This window comes from Struthio camelus, chromosome 7 (genome assembly GCF_040807025.1).
Source record: "Struthio camelus isolate bStrCam1 chromosome 7, bStrCam1.hap1, whole genome shotgun sequence".
In the NCBI taxonomy this organism is placed as follows: domain Eukaryota; kingdom Metazoa; phylum Chordata; class Aves; order Struthioniformes; family Struthionidae; genus Struthio; species Struthio camelus.
The window spans coordinates 19,631,963-19,652,380 of NC_090948.1; the positions used below are offsets into that span (position 1 = coordinate 19,631,963).

At 36.7% G+C, this 20,418-nt stretch overlaps 1 protein-coding gene across 1 annotated transcript in view; it reads left to right on the top strand.

The window, feature by feature from the left end:
• The window catches only part of PLCE1 (phospholipase C epsilon 1), a 167,797-nt gene that overhangs the window by 65,388 nt on the left and 81,991 nt on the right, over positions 1–20,418 (top strand). Inside the window, exon 3 of the mRNA XM_068950063.1 lies at positions 8,480–8,765. Within this exon, the coding sequence (XP_068806164.1) occupies positions 8,480–8,765 (286 nt within the window). The remainder of the gene's footprint in view (positions 1–8,479; positions 8,766–20,418) is intronic.

The following is a 20,418-nucleotide window of genomic DNA, read 5'->3' on the forward strand; positions in this document are numbered from 1 at the left end:
GACCACAGCTTTTATCCTTTGACTTACTGAAGTCTTGTAAAATATTCGAGCTTAGTAAAGACGCTTAGCAAAAAATTGGATTGGCTATTCTGGCGTGAGCTCATTTGATCATGAGTCATGGGTAGCTGAGTGCCACCAAGATGATGATGTTTAAGCAATCTGCATGTCTTACCTTTTGTGCTCCAAACACTGGAAAATACTTTGAGCTTTTTTTTTTTTTTTTTTAAATGAGTTCAGTTTTTCAGAAGGATTTCTGAAGCGTTCACCTGTTTTATCACTAATGCAAAGAAGACATGTCAGTGAACAGAGCTCAGAAACAATTCCAATAGAGCAGAGACCTTTTGTTGTTCACAGCATTATCTCTGTCAAACTTAGTAACCTCCTTTAGCTCTGAACAGCCTGCCTAACTGTTTGAGATGTGGGGCTCTGGCATGGCTTCTTGAGGACATAAGTACATGGTAGGGAGAAATAAATAATAGTGTACTAGAACAGTATAGTATACTAGACATAATGGACATGACAGAATTTAGTGTGTTTAACATATTTCTGTTCTTATCATGAATCATTTAATCAAAAATAGTTGCAACAGCATCATGTTTTAGAAAGTCCATTAGTTAAAGATTTCCTTCTTCCCGTAAACCAGAGAATTATGGATATGGAGTGGTACCTCTGTTTTTCCTTCTATAAAAGTCATGAAGGGCTGGCCAATGTTTGCTCTTTTGTAGTGCAGAACGTTTGCAGTAATATACGTTTGAATCTAATACCTGGTCACTTCCAGTCTCTCTTGTTACTGTCTTTTTTATAGCAATAATTTTGTAGCTTGAAATCTTAACTCTTAATGACATGAAGCTTTTGTCCTGAAACCAACTAGATAATGACAGAGTATGTAAAATTATCCAAAATATGATAAAATTATCAATTTGTTCATTAAAAAAATTAGTACTTGCAAATATTTGCAATTTTGCAGGAGATGGGCCTTTTTGTAGGAGAAACTTCAGTTCTAATGAAATGGTATGCAACTGTTTGTTAATTTGCTATTGAATATTAAATATTTACTTTCAGGCATGTCTTTATGTTTTGTTGCAAATTAAAAATATTTTTCAGACTTTTCAGTTACTTTAATGGGAACAGTAGAAAAAGTGATACATCAATTTTTGCTGCAGCTTTGAAAGTTTTATTTAAAAAATTTCTTTCCTTTCCCATTACAAACATCCATCTGTACAGAGTTTGATTATGTGCTAGATCTTCTTAGCCAAATTTTTATAGTGAATTTCTCTGCAGAGATATCTGAGCATTATGAGAACACAGAGGAAACTGGTGAGGGAAACAGTACAACTAGTTTGTGTGGTGCTGTAAGCAATAAGGAGATACAAGTAAGAAAGCCTTCTCAGAACTGGGTTCTCTGCCAAACACAGTGCTAAGAAACAGGTAACTTTCATTTTTCAGATGAGCTGGCTCTACGGTGTCAGCCAAGTGCCTCTGTACCTATCGTTTTTATTCAAACTAGATAACTGCAAATGGAAAGTAGAGAATTGACTATACAAAATAATGATATTGATTTATTTTTATGCTCAACAGAAAATGTTTTTTTTGAAAATATGAGCTAGATGAAAAACAAGGTCAATAATTATTCAGTATTGACTTAGAATTCTATATGAGTTGGCATGACCTGAATTTAACCCAAATCAGTGGCAGGTCCTTTCAGTTGACAGCAGAACAGCTACTTTTAGCTGTGACAAAATGAAATAAGTAAATTTTGTCTTCAGCATCCCTTTTTTTCAAGGGACGGGGGGAAGGAACAGGGAGAGAAGAGGAGAGGAAGGTAGAAGGTGTTTGGTTCTTTACAAAGCAGAGTAGTGCAGAGATTGCTCGGTCATACTCTCATCCGCTCTCTGCTTCAGATTACAGCACTGGTCATACAGGCCTAGCTTACCCATTTTCTGAGCTGTTATTAAGGGGTTAATGGACGTCTTCTCCACAGCTTACTTCCTAGTGTTATTGGAAAGATGGAGGTGAATCGGCTCACGGAGAGTAGGACAAGCGTTAGCACTGACACATGAGAGAGGCAGGAACACATGATGGAGGTTGGGGGGGAGAAGCCATGTCCCCTCTTTACTAGATGGGCTTGGCTGAATTGTAAAAATAAGTACATGTTGACCCTGCTTTCTCCTTCTCGTCTGTTGACATTACGAACCTTTTGCGTTGCCTTTCCTTTCCCTGACCCACTCTTTCTTTGCTGCTGCTCTTGGTACCAGCATACCATGCCAATCTAATACCACACTGCTGCCAAAAGTGATGTACTTTCTGCACTGCACACTCCCATCCTCTGCCCTGCACTGTCTCTGATACTCATCTGACCCTGTTCTCAGTTGATTCAGCTTACTAAAACTAACAAAAAATTAACCTCTGGAAGGGGAGTTCAGGGGGAGTAGAACTCAGCCGCCTTCCAGAGCCAGTGAAAGGGAGAGGTTATTGCTGTACAGGGGGAGCCTGGAGCAGGGTGAGGCGGAGGGAATGGGACTGATGCTTTTGGCTGTAGCAAGCTCTTAGATTGGCTCAGCTCTCTCCCATAACTTCACCTGTGTAGCATGTTTTGAAAGCACAGTCAATCCAACAATTTCACCTTTGTCTCATTTTCATAGATTGGCATGATTTTCAGCATTTCTGCGGATCCCAGTTCACAGTTTATTCAGTCATGTTTGAAAATCAAGCAACTTATCCTTGTACTGTACGGAGTGTGATCAAGTGACTGATTTATTCAGCCCCATCATTTTGCCCTCTTCCGTTGCTTCTCACCCCTCGTTCTCACCCTCGTTTTGCCCTCCTTTTGCGCAAACATCACTTTTTGTGTGACCTCACAGTGTACTGGATCAAGGAGCACATGTTAAAAGCAATAACGTCAGAAATGAACGTTGCCGTTGTCGCTAAAAGAAACGTTCCTCAAACTATGGCCTCAGTCTTGTTTAGGCAGAAGAATGTTGGGTGGGATTTTGAAATTAATGACATGAGCTATTTTTCAGGTAAGAATATGGAGAAAGGTAATTCATTAATAGTAATTTAATTAAGAAATCTATCCATTTGCACTTTTAAAATAATCACATTTTTCCAGAGGTGATAATAGCAAGAACTAATAGGACCTCTTTTAATTTTTTGGTTAAAAAGAGAAAACAAAGAAACCCCCCCCCCCCACATGCTCAGAAAAACTGGCCAATGATATTCTGCAAATCCTGGCTCTAGGTGTAGGCAACATCTTTCAAAAGATGTTCAGAAGATAATCTGTTCTGCAGTTGCACTTAAGCAGTGATTTTTTTGAAACATCACAGGCTAATCAGTGTGGATCACCTGCCTCCCCACCCCCTATTCACATAATGTATTCCTGCCTTCCTGTCCAAAGTGCTTTTTTTGAAGCAAACTTCCGTCATATTCTATTTTAGACATATTTGAATTACATGGTGGTGGGATAAATATGTGTAAAAGCTTATGGAAAGGTCCTTGGACATGATTTCCAAGATACTACAACTGTTAACTTGATCCGATTAAAATATCTGAGGGAACAGTTTTCTTTGCCAAAACGGAAAAAATTCTCCTTGAAACAAAACAAATTTTGAAAAAGCAGCATTTCCTGTGGTAATATTAATTGTGACTTGGTTCGTATGTTCTATAAAACTTATGTTTTCAAAGGAGACATTTAAACAGCCTTCTAGACATGCTGTCCTGAGGGTTATTACTTGATAATCTACCAGTCTGGTTTTACAGGCATTTAAAATTACTTTTGCAATATTTAACAAATCAAGGCTTTGTATAGCACAAGTGCTGCACAGCACTTTGTAACAGAAACATTCTGTAGGTAGTGCTTTCAAGATTAATTTGTTGGTAGGTAAACAAGAATTCAGACTAGAATGCGTGGTACAAATTAAGCATGTGTATGCCTCTTATATTTCAATGTTTCGTTTTGATCTGTCAAGATATATCGATGGAGGCTTTTTAGAAACGGTTTGGGCAGGTATCTGTCAGAAATGATGCGTTTAGTTGTTGAGGTCCCTTTATGGCTTATTTGCTATTATTTTTATAGCGTAGTAGTAATAAACATACTTTTGCATGGCTAATCTTTACTTTGAACTTATTTAATATTTGATATATTTATTTTATTATAATAAAGAAATTAAGCCTGTATACTAACGCAAGGGAGTCTTTGATCTGTTCGTAAGTCCATTTTTTGGAGTTTGTTTGCAGTGACCAGCTTGTTTGACAAAATGATGTCATACCCTGAGGTTCTAAGCTGAATACCTGAAGCAGAAAAAAATATGAAAAGAGAAACAGCTAAAACACTATAATAAACAGAAAGAGAAACATGTAAGCTTAAGTGAGAAATCAGAAGAAGTATTTTTGTGTGTATTTCAGTACATCAGCACCTGTGAACTGCAGCTTCATTTGGGAGGAATATCAGTCAGACTCTGTAATGATAAGAATGGCTACAATATTTAGGTTTCTGATGCTTTTATGTAGTGAACCTATAGTAGCATGCCTGGAAAAAAGGACATAATGCAACTTGTAATTGTAGAGATGATTGAATAGAAAAACAAGATATAAGAGAAAAATCCTGAGTAATTTCAAGACCAGCTTGACTGAATTGTTCTTATAGTTATTTTTAACAAATATCATAACAACATATTTCTGTTGTCACTGTAAAGAATTTTTATTGCCTGAAGGTTGTCAATAAGTTAACTTGCACATACCATTTTAAGTTACTAGAAGCAAAACTGAATATTTTAAAGTTTTTATGATTTATTAGATACATTATTAACAGCTGAATGTTATATTTTGTTTCCATTTATTTCCCAAATATGGACTTATTTGTAAGACTAAGGATGGAATTCTGTCTGAATTTAATTTTTATTTCAAAGTTAACTTTCATTTGTAATTTGGAAAGTGTATTTTTCTTCTGCAGCCTTCTGGAAAATTTTCTGTTAGGAGTAATTTTTGTATTCTCTTTACTTACCTCCAGAAACTCTTCTTAGTCTTTAAAAAGCAGAAGAAACTGAAAATGTCTTAAAGCCAGAGGATACTCATGTACTGCTATATTAGTGCATGAAGCTATCTGTTTTAGCTCATTTCTTATTTTCATTTATCATTTTAAAAAGAAAAAAATGTATTAGAATGTATGTTTTTTATTTTCTAAAGTAAATCTTGAGATCCTGTTGTTGCACATAATTTTACCATTTATGTGCATGTTTGTTACGATAGTACAGGTAAGAAAGCTCACCGTAGGTTCCTCACTGTAATCAAATCAGTATGTACCGCCGTACTGACTAAAAAAAAAAAATTGAGGCATTTCAACACCTTTTGATGCAGATACTACCCATAGTTTTCTTGCGGACTACTTCCTGGTGTCTGTGTGAGATACCTCAGCATCAGGCTGCAGATGACTTTGAAATCTTTAAATTGATATGGAAGGCAAAAGTGAATCAGGAGTGATACACCCTTGCGAATCGTTGTTATTTGACAGGTAGGCTGTCTGTTTAATGCTACATTTTACTCTTTTTGGTTCACCTTTTTAATTACAGCAGTCATGCTTGGTAGAAAAAATGGGTGATATAGATCAATGTAAGTACATCTGTCAGGATGAAATGTAAGCCCTCATTTGGAATGAACATTTTTGTTTCCTGGGCAGAATTAATCTTTCCTGTTGTCTGGTGCAATCTCATTGAAAGGTGATTTTTCTGCGTCAGTTACCTGATGGCTCTGCTCCTATTCTGATGGTTTCCATTTTTTTTTTTTTAGTAGATTACAAGTGTATGCATTATGAGTCTGTATTTTTTTTGTAACTTCATCTATGTGCAGAAGAAGTAAAACATTCAGAGCTTTAACACATCAAAAGAGACAGTATTTGAAAATGTTATATGAAGCACAGAGTCTTCGGAGACAGCTAGTGCCCTGAAGTCTACTTTATACAATAGAGATTAATACCATTATTCTACATATAATCTCTCCAGCAAAACACTGTCGCCTATTTCTGTCAACAAATGGTTTCTTTGCTTTGGCAGCTGAAAGAAATTTTAGTTTAGTGTAGGCAACAGAACATGCCTTTATAAGTTGCAGAACCCAATTTTAAAAATATTTTGGAAAGTAACTGCAGTTTTGAGAAGTTAAATTATTTTCATTAACTAAATATTTTTTTAACATGCTAAAAAGACTAATTGTTTCTGCTGTGTGTGTCACACTCATAATCTATGTATGAGACAGGTTGACTATTTTACAGTACACCTTTTGGAAAGGTATATGAGATGCTCATCCCACTATGCCCTGCAGACTCTTACCTAATTATATGGTAGAATGGTAGATGGACTACAGTGTGCACATACGCTGTGCTGATAATGCACGCTCTAAGAGCGTATTTTTCTCCTGAATAAAGGTGACGATGAGCAGTGTTCTTATTGAGGGATTAAGAGTCCGCAAGACAGTTGTATAATGAAAAAAAGAAGATAGAGGCTCAAGTGAAAACTTAATGTTTCAAGAAGCCTGTTAGGAGGAAAAAAAAACAAAAAAACAAAAAAAAAGAGACATACAAAATAAACTTTGGAAAACCTACAAAAAAAAAGTTTAAGATTCCTCAGCATTGTATTGAGTAATGAATCACAGAAGAAATATTTCTAACAGAATTGAGTTCTACAAGTCATAGTCACAATGCAAAAAAAAAGTTCCTTTTTTATTATATTCTGTTTTAATAAGTACATCAGTGCTCTTTTGAAATCATTGAATTACATTACCATTTAATACATTTTTGCATTTTAAATAAAATTTGATTGGTCTCCCAATAAATTATTAATACAAAGTTAACAAAGTTGAGAAAAGAAATATATTTTTTAATAAATGCTGCCTTATATCTAATTTCCTGTGTTATGGCAAAAAGTAAACTCCAAAATATTAATTAGAATTTGAAACGTTTTGAGGAGCTGCTTCTGCTATTTTCAGTGTCTTTACGTGAGTGAACGAATTACATCATTGTTCCCAACTCCTGCTTATAGAGGGCCAGATACCTTGTGAACCCTCCTCAGTTACATGCTGGGGCAATGCAAGTCATATGACAGAAGTGCAGATCCATGTGCCTGGGAGCTGCTTGCCTGTTTGGTTATGTGACTGGACGTGTATTCTGTCCTATGGTGAGATTGTGAGTGCCCCTGACGTGTGATACGCACAGACTGTGCGAACAGTTTCTCACCATTTGATCTAGCACACGTGTGTGACCATCATACAACCGGATGCGCTTTCTGCCATGTCAAGGGATAGCTGCGTTTTGTTCATATGAGGGGAAGGATCGCAACAAGAAGCAAGCCGTTAATCACAAAAACGAGTCATAAAGCCTTGTTTCCTGTTTCTTAAAGCTTGTTTCTTGCCCGCATCTAAGGACTGGCAAGAGCAAAATTTGTATATTTTCATTTCCTACATTAACGTCTGTTTCCATGAAATTGGATAAATACTGAAATTTAAAATAACTATTTCAGATAAAGTTGTTTTATTGACTTATGTGACAGTACTGATTTAACTGATAGGATGTCAGTTATATGTATTACTGAGCGTTTGGGGGACAGCCTTGTGAAAATTGTCTCAGCAGCCATGCTGGTGACTGTTAAAATGACCTTTTCCTATCTTAATTTTTAGTTTGGTAGTTTACACTATTTAATTACAGAATACAGATCATTGAAACAAATTATTAAGGTTAATGAGTAAGTCAGCCTACAAGAATGCAAAGAATCAAATCTTTCCTTGTATAACAAATGAAAAGGTTTCTTCCAGGTTCTTGCTTTGATCATTAGGCTCTTTTAAATAAGCAAACATTACTTAGTTGCTAAGCCACAGCCTGAAGTTCATTAGTGTGTGAGCACAAATATTGGAAAAAGAGAACTCTAAACCAATATTAAATAGAGGACCTGTGCGTAGGCTGGAAGTAATGCTATGAACGTGACACCAGAATGTTCTGAGATTGTTCACAGTGGTTAAAACTGTTTCTATTCACAAAAACCCTCCCTACTCAGCCAGAAAAAAGCACGATGCTTGCATGGACATGGGTTTCTGCTACTAAGATCTGTAAGATTTTACTGAGAATGCAAAATATTGTATAGTCTTATAAATAATTTCATGTATATTCTTTATTTTAAATGCTGACCAGATTTATTGATGTGGCACATTTTTATATTATGGGGATCCCCAAAAAACTCTTTTCCATTAGAATGCTTTTAACCAGTTTTAAAGCTAGAATGCAATCTTATTTAAATAGCCAGTTTGGGAGTCCCACGCAAAATCTTTACGGATCAGTTTTGGATTCTCAGAATTTTCAGGCTTAATACATAAATGCAGTGTTCTAACTCAGTGCTTTCTTGCAGAGGCTGTTGAACTTTGCAACAAGTCATGCTGGTTTTGATGTTGAGTGTCTTATCCTAAGCAAATGAACTAACACTTCATATTTTTGTCTTCTTCACAGATCTTCAGTACAGTGACAGAAGAAGGAGCAGAAGATATTCTTGAATATTTTCCTCATCTTCTGAGAAAGCTCCCAACTTCAGATGCAGACTGTATATGCAAAGGTGTTGGTTTTTGCGTAAAACCATGTGTAACAGGTGCTTACTGTCAATATCGTGCCACTTTGCAGAGGACTGCACTCTCTAACTATATAACTGGTGCTTTACTAGAAGCGACGACATCATTAGGAGCAAGAAGTGGTCTTCTAAATATCTTTGGAGGATCAACTGGAAGAACAATGCTTAAAGGTAATAAAGATTTAATTTTTGAACCCTGTCCACTTTAAGTATAGGGAATATTGAAAAAAACCACAATACTATATAATATTCTGTACTTCAGGTACTCATATGTGAAATTAACAGATAAAAAGATTTTTGTGTTCTCCGAATTTTTCTTTGCAATGCACTATCTCATAGTAACTTGCTATACTAAAGTAAAAATGGTTGTAAAACTTAAGAGCGTTATTACAAAAGTAGACATATTTTCAGGGTTTTTTTTTGCCTTTTTTGGTAGAAATATTCCCATCTGCATCCCAGTAGTTAATGCCTAAGCCATTTTTGTTAGGGTTCTCCTTTGTTTAGTATGTCAAATATTTATACAATTCTTACTGTTCATGAGCTGACTTGGTTCAGAATTTCAGAAAGGAGTAGGCACTATACTCTATTATTGTTGTTGTCATTGTTATTTAGATAGCACAATGTGATAAGTACATACAATTCATTACTTATTTACTATTGATCTTCTCCTGGATCTGTCACCTTTCAAATATCTGATCACTTCAAATACCTTAGGGATTGTCTATATGGAAAATACCTACTGGCAGATGGTTGTTACATTCTAGCTTTCCATTTTGATAGTCATAGTCTACAAGAAGAATACCATTCTGTGGTCTAGTTTGGTCAGTTTTGGAAGTTAAACAAGAAAAAGGCATTCTTGGTATAAATTTATTGCATAAAAACAGGATTTTGTAAAGAAGAAAAATTATATTTTGAATTAATATTTAGAATAGACTATTTCCCAAGATAATCAAGCATTTGGGTATTATCACCATGTTATCTTATAGCAAAAGGAAGTAACATCTCTGTTGAACAATTGCAGAATGGAAGCATGTAGGTATCACGGCTTACCCAAAGTTGTACAGGAATATGACAAAATCATTACAGAGTTCTGAGCGTAGTTCCTTAATGCAGACTCTGACCTTATTTTTACAGACAACTGATAGTATAGTTTGTACTCAGATGAAGATGTCATATTTACAGTTGCATCCCTATGAGTTGGCCTTTCTGATTTTAATTAGTTTATCTTTAGGCAAGTCAAACGGCAGAGAAAGGCACTACAGTGGTATAAGAACAGCAGGTACAGGTGGCAAACTGTAAAATCTAAGTGAATTTCGGTATCATTTGAGCAGCATGACTAACCTTCCTATATCTATTTTGAACCTTCTCTGGGAGACAAAGGTGTGTACAATGCTGTGTCCTGTTGTTTTTTCTTTTTCTTTTATTTGTTTTTTATTTTTTCTGGGGATGGGAAGATGAAAAAACAATCAAGCATATGTGTTCCTGTGGCAACTCTGGAGAGCAAGGTTAAAGACCTGAACTTGGTGGTGCAGAGTGGTGGATGTTCTGCCTACAGAGTGGGAAAAGGGAGCACAGGGGATTCGATGTCCCAGCCCTGGATGAGACCCTAAGGATGTTCTGTCCCCTCAGCACAAAGCTCTGCCTTCCAAGGGAAGGGTGTCATGGGGACTGAAAAGCCCAACTTGTCATCTGAGAACTATAGGCAGAACCGACTGAGGTCTGAAACTGGAAGCAACTTAGTCACCCTGGCAGTTTTCAGTCTCAGCAGAAGTAATTAGCTCAGGCTCACTGACATGCTAATATGGCCGTACCTTTTTTTAGAATCTGAACTAGTACCTGCATGTGTTTGCACTGTGTACCAACACACTTTGCACTAGTTTGGGGATCTCAGCAGTGCTCTGTATAGTGTACCCTTGCTTTGTTATATTCTGAGCTCAAACAATTGAGTACTTGGAAAAAAAAAAACATCAAGATCTTGAACTTGATTTCAAATTCCGTGGAAAGTCTGTGTAGAGATAGAGGTAAGAGCTGATTTACTCTAATGGTCTCTGTTGATGAGGAGATGTTCTGTAGTTTTCTGGATGTGGAAGATTGATTTTTCAGGTATGTCACAGAGGTATAATACAGCCAAGAAATGACGAAGGTATTAGCAGCAGTTATTTTTCCCTCAGAATGAGACAGACTCCTCTCTAAAAACACTTGCAGAGAGTGTTTCTTGGAGATGTTATTACCTGAGACATTAGCCTTCAGTAAGAAATCCAAGAGTATTCTGAAGTCAGAGCTGCATTGATCATTTGTGGGTGTGTACCTTTCAAGAAAATTGCACTGTCCCTGCATTTTCATAAAAGGGTTATTTTCATCTGTCCAGAATCCTCTCTTATACTTGGATTTAACTTCAGTCATGATTTAATTTCACCCAAACAGGAGAACTTTTAATTGATGTTGATAACAACTCGGTTGTCAAATGCAGTGGAGTATTTATCATAGGATATAGCGTGTCGTCTAACCAGTTCACCTGTTGTCTGGAGGTGTAAAAAAGGAAATATATTGATCCTAGCGTGGTTCAGTAGTGAAGATGATACTTCCATCAGTGTTTGTGGACTGCAGTGCTCCAGAAATGGTTCAAACTATTGTGCACATCATCAAGACCCTGCCAGTTTTTCTCAGACAAGATAGCTACATAGATGTGTCATATGTTGTAGAGAGATCCGGCAGATGAAAACAATTGTCGTCTGCTATGACACTCACAGGTTTTGAGTGCCAGTGTAGTAATTTCAGTGCTGTGTGCTAGCCTGAGTTAGTATCAGCAATAGGAAATTTAGCATTGCATCTTTTTAGGTTGGGTTTCTTCATATTGCTCAGCCTGTTGAAGAAAGGAGAGAAAACCCCTCTCTGATTTTGCCATCGTTGTTCTGGTCAAAAATAGCAAGAGTTTCTTGTTACTGTTTTTCGCAGGCAGTGAAAGGAGAGGCCGTATTTTCAGCTTGTTGTCTTGCTCCATTAAAGACTTTAAGCATAGGTAATTGACATTCATGTCTCCATAGTTAATGTGTTCGTTTATTGTTGTTTTACTAGAACGTAAGTCTTGCAATTCTTCATTTAAAATTGTACTTAGAAGAAGGGTTTCCAATGTAGTAAGAGGGTATAGTACAATTGAAGATCCAAGTATAAAGGCCCTGAGAGCAGTGCGGGTGAGGACTGATGTGAGCATGAAAGAAAGAAATTATAGACATGTCTGGTTTGTACAGCACTTGACCTGTTGCTTGCTCGCTCAGACCTGAACTGGAGCGTTCTCATGAGGCAGGGAAATCCCCTGTGGAGGTTGGTTTGAAAACAAAATAGACAGCCCCAGTTAATAATCCTTCAAAATCTGACTCTGGTTGCGGCACTAGCTGCGATGGTGATAGTTTAGCATCGTTGCACCATCGTTCATTATACAGAGTAGGCATGCCCAAATACGATTGGTATTGTACCGATTATTTGAATAAAATAAAAGGAGGCACTAGCAAAGGAAAATGTAAACAGCAGTAACAGTGACGTGGATGGAACTAGAATATGTTATGAAAACAGAAAATTATATGCATTTATTTTAAAGTACCTTCAAAAATAATTTGCAATTTTATATAGGAATAAATATATAGGAATATATTCTGCCACTCAGAAAAAAACTTTGCAGTCAAGCTTCCTTTGCGTTGTAGATGCTATTTACATTTTGATACCTATATAAGATATTGTAAATAAAAGCTAAAAGAAGTAATGAATTATTAAGTAATTATAGTAGAACATTTGTGTGGTGGATCTAGATCAACAGATATTTTACCTCGTAACGATAAACTACATAAAGCCATTTTAAAAGCCAAAAGCTTTATGCTGTTGAAGATTTGCTATAGTGCACTTTACGTACAGTGTTAGACACTGATAAATATTCTTGTGTACTGAAGTAAAAGCTTATATATCTGAGTTTGTGAACTGATGTTAAGTGGCAATTCCTGTGTAAACTGTCCTTTGCCTCTCCTCTTCCTGGATTTTTGTTCTTAGAAACTGATTTTGCATAAAAGAATCTAGTACAAGGGTGGAATAATAAGGGGCAAAGTCAGCTTAAACTATTATTGCCATTGAGCGCTTCATTTTGTCAAATCATGTCCTGATTTAAAGATCTCTAAAAAGCCTTAGGCATTTGAACACATATTACACATTTCAGTTTGTTAACAGGGCTTTGTCAAAATGTTTATGTACAATATAGGCGAAATTCTATTGTGTTTAAAAGATGCTCTGATAAATGTTTTAGTTTTTAATACTTGTATGCGTTGTCATACATGTTATTTAAACATATCATTACCTTTGTGCAGGCATTGTGCAAACATATTCGGAAGTGTAAGAGGATTCTGTTTTTATTTGATTGAAGAATATGGATTGTCTGGCTAATTCTGAATTTATTTTGTAAAAAGGTTTGGGACTAAGGGGGTTGTATATGTGTTTAAAAGTATCAGTGAAATATGATATTGAAGAAAAAGATATGTTAATAATTTATATGAGAGGAGACTTAGTTTAAATGAGGTACCTTGCAAGTAAATATAACAAATTGTTGATTTCAATTTATTAGCCTGAAAAATGTTTTTTTGTTTTTAAAATTCTGTATAGTTCTTTGTCTTCCAAACTAGGAAACAGCTTGGACAGATTATTTTTGCAGGGCTGGGGAATATTGTCTACAGACTGTGTTTTTTTGGGAGCTCTTTTTTTGTGCTGTCAGAGAAACATGACATGCTGGAGGAAGTAGAGAGTAACAAATGTGTGACTGTACCGAAAGGAAAATTTGAGTAATCCACCTATGCAATTTGTTTAGTGATGGTGATAGCTCTCTGATGAGAACAAGTTTCCATCTGAACCTGAAAGGAAGGATTTTATTCTACTTGTAAAAATAATAATCATAAACAAGTTGGCTAACCTTGCAGTTTTATTAAGTAGTTCATTTACAGGTTCCATGTATTCATACAGTTAACGGTATAAGTGTAAACTGTAAAACATCACTATTTAATAGGCATATGGCTAGACAGCAGGTATGGAACCTGCTTGCTTCCCCACATGCCTTTTAGTTTTGTGGGAACTGCATTTTTAGTGCCATTTTTAAACTCTATGGTACTCAGAATTGCTGACAGCCTTTTTACTTATGTTTTCTAAAGTTGTGAAAAAATGCAGAAGGGTATCTATTTTGTGTCTAGAGCATATGACCCCCCCCACCATACCTTATCAAGACAGTTAAAACAGCCAGCAGAGCGCAAAACTCTTCTTTGTTCTCATCTGTTCACAGAAGCCCTCACAGTAGCATATGCAACGCGGGCTGGACCTATGCTGTTCAGACCAGGAATAGATGCTTTTTTCAGAGGTGAGAGGCTTACACTGAAAGTGGTCTAAACTCTTCCCTTTCTCTTACCAATTAAAAAATTCTAGCTTGTGCGTCTGTGCTGGTCACTAGACGCAATATGAGGCCAATATGAGGGAGAGTGAACTTTTTTCTGGTAAAAAGATCACAAGCCATTTAGAACGTTATCGCTCAGACCGATAACTTAAGTTCAGACTGAAACCAGTAGAAAGCCGATGTACATGGGATAATACAGGACACATCTTAGTGGGTGGACTACTGAATTCCACGCTTCAAGATTTCTGAAGGTGTAGCCACATGTAGACTTCATTGCAGTAAATCCAGTCTTGTGCTGAAAATATGTAACATGATACCAAGGTCTCTGTCAAGTGGATGTATATCTTTCACCAGGTAAAACCATTCCTCAGCTTTGCTACCACAAGTTAAGTTTCAATACAGACCTGAAACTGTGGACATAATTTAGAAATAGTTGTCAAATCTAGAACCAAAAATTTAACTGTTTCTTCTCTTGTTGCAACTAGGAATAATGTTCATGTGTGTTAATCTACAGTAATACTCTTGGAATAATTTTTGAACTCAGTTCTTAAAGCTTCAAAAGTGGAAGTGAGTTTATTAAAACCAGTAAAGTCAGTCTTGAAAAGATCTCAAGGTTTGTTGGTTTTATGCTTGGAGGACTTCTTTTGAACCAGATAACATTCCACTAATTTTCTTCCAATATTTGCAATTTCTGGAGATAAAATCTCTCTTGCATTATATGTTTAAAGAGAAGTCCATTACTTTAATGGGAGTGTCCCTTCATGATTCAAAAGGAAGAGTTCTCAAAACCTTTATAGGCGCCGTCATTAAGCATTTTATGTGGTACCTGTCCTGGACATAGGGATTTTGCAAACACAGAGTCCCCAATTCTGGGATAGTCCCCTCAACTTATGCCTTCTTAGCACTAAGAAAGTTGCAAGGTCTTAATATTCGGTCCTTTAAGAGTTCACTTGGTGACCAGAGCAATGAACTTTACAGATACGAGTAGTCCAGCTCCTGGAAATACTGTTATGAGGTTTTTGTTCAATAGCTAAGTACCCTAAATGCTCCGAGTCCCCAGCATAAGGACTTGTAATCTTGCTGGCATTTGCCCCAGCTCTTTGTCAGTTCTTGCGAAGGCTTCCAAATATACCGAAACTCAGAAGTCTGAATTTCAAGTCAAGTGGATCTAGGAATGACAGCCGTACCAGAGCTGCTGGACTTCTGTCATGGAGATAGGAGTTTAAAAAGCCTTTGAAGGCTTTTTAAAGCCTGCTTCCTATGAAGCAGGCTCCATAGGAGACACGCCTCTTGGGCCTGGAAGCCCTGCTCTCAGATGCTCTCAGAGGCTCTCAGAGCTTTCAGGCTCCCAACTGAGGAGCTGCAGCTCAGGTCCTGGTAGTCCAGGGATAGTCTGAGAGTCCAGTCGCAGGCTGTGCTCAGGAACCACAGATGCCTGGAGTTCCCTCAGCTGGTTGGTGAAATTCACATTCTTATCAACATCTTTGTTACTATAGAGAACACAGCTTTTGCTCAGCAATCCTGAAGATGTTGTTTCTGTAATGTAATTCAGAATTTCTGATTAATAAGAAATTTTGAGAATATGTTTCAATAGGGTTGAAACCAAATTTCTTCCCATAGAAAGGAATTTCTACATCTCAGCCTTTTCTGCTGCTTACAAAGTGATTGTTAGAGAAGTTTCTTCATAGTTGTTAATGAGCCAGAATTTTCACTGGAATAATATTTGAGGGTTCAGTCCTTGTCATAGTTCATGCGTTGTTGACATTTTTTTTAGCACAAAATGAAAAAAAAGTTATCTTAAGCAGAGAACTAGGGTATGTGATAATGTTTGTGCTAAGTAGTCATTGTTAATAAGAAACTTGCAGCCTCCTTCCCTCACCCCGATTAAGAGAAGAACTTCTGTAGCTTTGTAATCTAAGAAAAAAAAAAAAAAGTGGGGGAAGAGAAAAGTGAGGTCTCTGAGGATGGAGCATGCAACAAACATTTTATATCAACATTTTTTTGTTTAGCATCTTTCAAAGCTATTTAAATCTGATGCCCCTTTCTTAAATTATATATATTAGCCTACATCCTTGATCCCTGTCATTCGTCTGCCAGAAAAAGGACACCCAGAAGTTGTTTGATAGGCAACAACAGTTTTTGGCCAAGAACAGAAAAAACGCATTTGTCATGAACATGCAGGGAGAATATATTGATTTTAGGAAAATCTCCTTTTTCATTCGTTCCTCAGTATTCAGAGATTACTTTTTTTTCTGTAATCAGACTTTGCTGCCATCAGGCAAAAACTGGGTAACAAACAGGACCCAAGGCTCTATGGCTTTTCCCACTACTGTTCCTGTGCCCCTTGCACAAAGCTTACTGTTACTGGGGAGCTTCCAGGATTTCTGAAGCTGAGACAGTTGTCTTGACAGCTATATACCAGAGTCGTGGGCTATATAAGCTTTATGTGCACAGATTTAGGAGGGCCAAAGCAATTTAGCTAGGTTGTGTGTGTGTTTGGGCCCAAAAGTCAATGCCGGCTAGAGGGGGAGACAGAGCCAAAGTATTATCAGAGTGAGCTGATTATAGCCTGAAAAGAAGAAACTTGTCTCGAGCTGAGAATCTAAGGCGAGAAGATGGGTCAGGTGACACACCGTAGGAGAGGAAACCAAATCCAGGAGATGTGGCAGAGTAGATAGTGTGGCCTAAGGCGTAGGTGTGGGTCAGGAGACCAGGGGGTTCATGCTGCGAGGCTGGCTCCAGGATGTAGAGCTGGAAGACCAGGAACAAGCTCAGGTCGTTTGGTGAATTAGGAGTGAGGCGACAGGAAGCACAGGTGAAGGCTGAGGTGGCGAAAGCAAAAAGGATTTGGGAATGCAGCTGTTGCCAGGTGATACTTGGAGAAGTTACAGAAGCCTGCTACTAGGGTCGTTTTCATAACCTGACAGATGGGCAGATTACCTGCAGTCAGTCTCACGGATCGATCACCTACTACTCAGGCCTGTCAGGCTCTACATGTGGCCAGGCTGGGGCACGGCAAGAGCAAGAGAAGTAGGTCTTAAGTAGGACCCTTCGCAACATTAAGTTAGCCAAAACATTATTTAATTCAGCATGCTTAATACATTGTGGGCACAAATAATTAAGCTCTGCCAGCACAGCTCATCCTGCCCTTATAGTCCTCTTTCTGATTACAGTGACATGTGATGTGACAGTGAGATGCAAAGGTACATAATTGAATTAGGCAGTAGATTCAAGAGGTTAACTAATGTAAGTAGCCAAACCAACCAAAAAATAACCAAAACCCCAAACATAACAGCCCCTAAAAGCCCGTCTGTAAAATGGTTTGGGAAGGTACATGTTTATATGAATTTAGGCATCTTGACAAATACATACGGCTAAGCAGTTAAACAGATCTGCATTTGGGATAATTTTATAGCAGATTGTAGTTCCAATAATATTTTTTGGCAGTTTGGTAAGGCAGATGATCCTTTTAATCCATGTAGCCGAGTCTCTGCTTCCAACGTTTTTTCTATTGGTAGTCTATAGCTGCTGTTTCCACCAGCAGAAAAGAGTTTAAATGCACACCATGAGTCTGACCCTGCTCTTAGAGCCTTGTTTTGAGGAAGAGAGAGAAGGATATGCTAGTATGTCTGTGAGTGATGGCTAAGAGATCAGAAGTTTGTACAAACAGTAGTGTTAATTTCAAAATCAAATTTTGCACATGTATGAAGAAAAGTAATTAGTCTTTAGAAAAAATGAAATAGGATTCTAAATGCAGATCATTAATCCTTAACTGCTTATTATTGTTTATTATTTTTGAAGTCTGAATGTTTGTTTGAATGGGCCTTGTAACAGTAATGTCCATGGGAACTTTTAAAGTGTAGAATGGAACTTCTTTGGCATGTTTGTGTTAGCATGTCACTCAAAAGCCAAAAACCCCAAGGACCTCAAGCCATTGAGTCATCTCTAAAGATTCCCTTGAAGTTTTGTTTCTAGGAAACGAATTAGAAGATCAGCACATTTATAGTACAATACTGTTCTATTTAAAATCAGCCACAATTTTTGGGGGATAAATTCTAAGATGCGCTGAATAGGTTTCTTGCTAGAACTACAGAATTTTTGTCTTTAAATTGTCAGATATTTGCTTTTGTATATTGTGTGAAATTCTTTAATATTGACCCTATAATGATGAGCAATCTAATGGTTTATTTTGAATTTTATAGATAGTTAACACTAATAAAATTCATTTTAAAATACTATACTGTATTTCCATGATGACTCTTATATTACCATATTCAATATGAATTCTTCAGAAATCTAAATGTAACAGTTTTCAACTGGAAGTTGGAAACAGCACTGAACTGTCATTTTCCCAATTAAGAATATGCTAGGGTTGTCAATGAGAAGAAAATGTAGTGGTGTGTTGGCTGTGTTCCATGGTAGTTCCTTCAGTGGAGTTTTTTAAGACAAGACATATATTCACCATATAAACAAAATGACTGTAAGTGTACTACTTGCATTCCAGTTCTACACAGGTCACTCTCTCAGACTTCCTGGGGAAATGGAGAAAGGTTTCTTGTGGCAGTGTATTCTTTTTAAACCTTGTGTACTCTAGCAAATTTCATAAATAATTTTCCACTGATGTAGTCCTGCTGCTTGTTAAAGTGATGTAAACTGTATGTAGACAAAGCTAAGGTTAGAATGAAGAGAAAGAGTGATAAAAATGCCAGAGCCTGATATGAACTGCTGCGCGGACCAAGGCAGAATTTTAGTGTCTATGTAGTTTACTAACACAGAGGCAGCCTGAAAGACTATGTTGTCTTTTTAAGTTGCTCAATTTGTAATTTTTTTATAGTTAATCGCGCTCTTGGAGCCTTGGGGAGGTTTCCTTCTTTGCTTCTCAAAGGAACTTTTCTGGATCGTTGCCTAAGTCATAGCCCTTTGTCCCATTAAAGCTGATGCTATTTCATTTTATTAGAGAAACTAGTGCAGAGGGTGTAATAGCTGTAAAGGTAGGGCGTTTGCTAATACAGAAACCCATGATGCGGTAATGCTTCAAGGAAAGTTTCCTAAAACAAAACTAACTCAGTTTATTACTTTTGACCTGTTTAAACAACACTGATATAAATGTAACTTGTGCAAAAGCTTGGGTGTAGGATAACTTATTTCTTAATATACGATATTTAAAGACAAAAATCTAGCAGAATTAAAATGGCTCTTGTTTATAACTTTGCTGTCAAAATCAAATGCTTTTAGTTCTAGCAGGATGTATGCTAGTCCTTAATTTCTAAACTTCCTTCCATTCGAATCCCAGCGTTTCAACTTTTATCTAGGGAGGTGGGTAACCTGACCTTTTTGTGAGCAAGCCAAATGCAAGTCTTCTTCATGGCTTACACAAGGCATGTCAGTTATGCATTTTGCCACAGTTTGTAGCTTTAAACTGAGCAGCTGTTGCCTGACTGTTAGTTTGGACAAGTGCAGTGTACACTCTTCGTGTCATATTGGAAGTACCTGCTCCTCTGGCATTTTTAGGGGGAATCTAAGATTCAATGGAAGACACTTCTGCTGGTAAGATGTGAATATTTATTGCCTATAATACAAGGTCCTGCTATATTTAGGAAGTTAAAGCAAAGTGATAATTTTATTTCCAGAGTTAGAAGTAGATTGGGTGGGATTTTTTTTACTGTAATGTTGGCTCTATAATGCATACATTTAACAATAATGCTTTAAGGACACTTAAAACTGTTCCGGTGTGGAAAATGAAGTAGGGATTTAATATGAACAGTACGAAATGTAAAGATCTCTCTTAGTGTGTATTTTGTATTTCAGCTTGATGGAAATGGAAAACAATACAAATATTTACAAGTAATTTAGATATAATTTGCATTCATTTGGTTCTTACTTGAACTGTTTCAGCATCAACTTAAATCATATTGTGGGATGTTCCTTTGCTTCTTGTTCTACAAAAATAAGTGATGTATGAAAAACACTGGGCTAATATAAATGCCAGATAAAATAAAATTTTGAAAAGTACTAGAGCAAGGTAATTGATTATTTGTTAAGTTTACAATTTACTCAGATGTTTACAAGTTAGTGACATATATTTGCATGTACATCCACCTCTGCTTTTGTTCTTATAAAAGCCCTTGTTTTATATATATATATAATATATATATGTTATAAAAGCCCACTATACATTTATAATTTATAATGAATTTGTGTTTTGTGGATGCTTAAGGTGGCTGATTTTTTTCGTTTTTGAATGATGTGAGTGCATAGCAGCATATAAAGGAAATATTTGGTAACTCATTAATCATAAAAGAAACACCTATATTTACATTATTTGACCTCACAGGTATAACTTGATTCAATGTTAATTATGTTTTACTCTATATATGGAACATCATTTGTGTTCCATATGCATGGAAA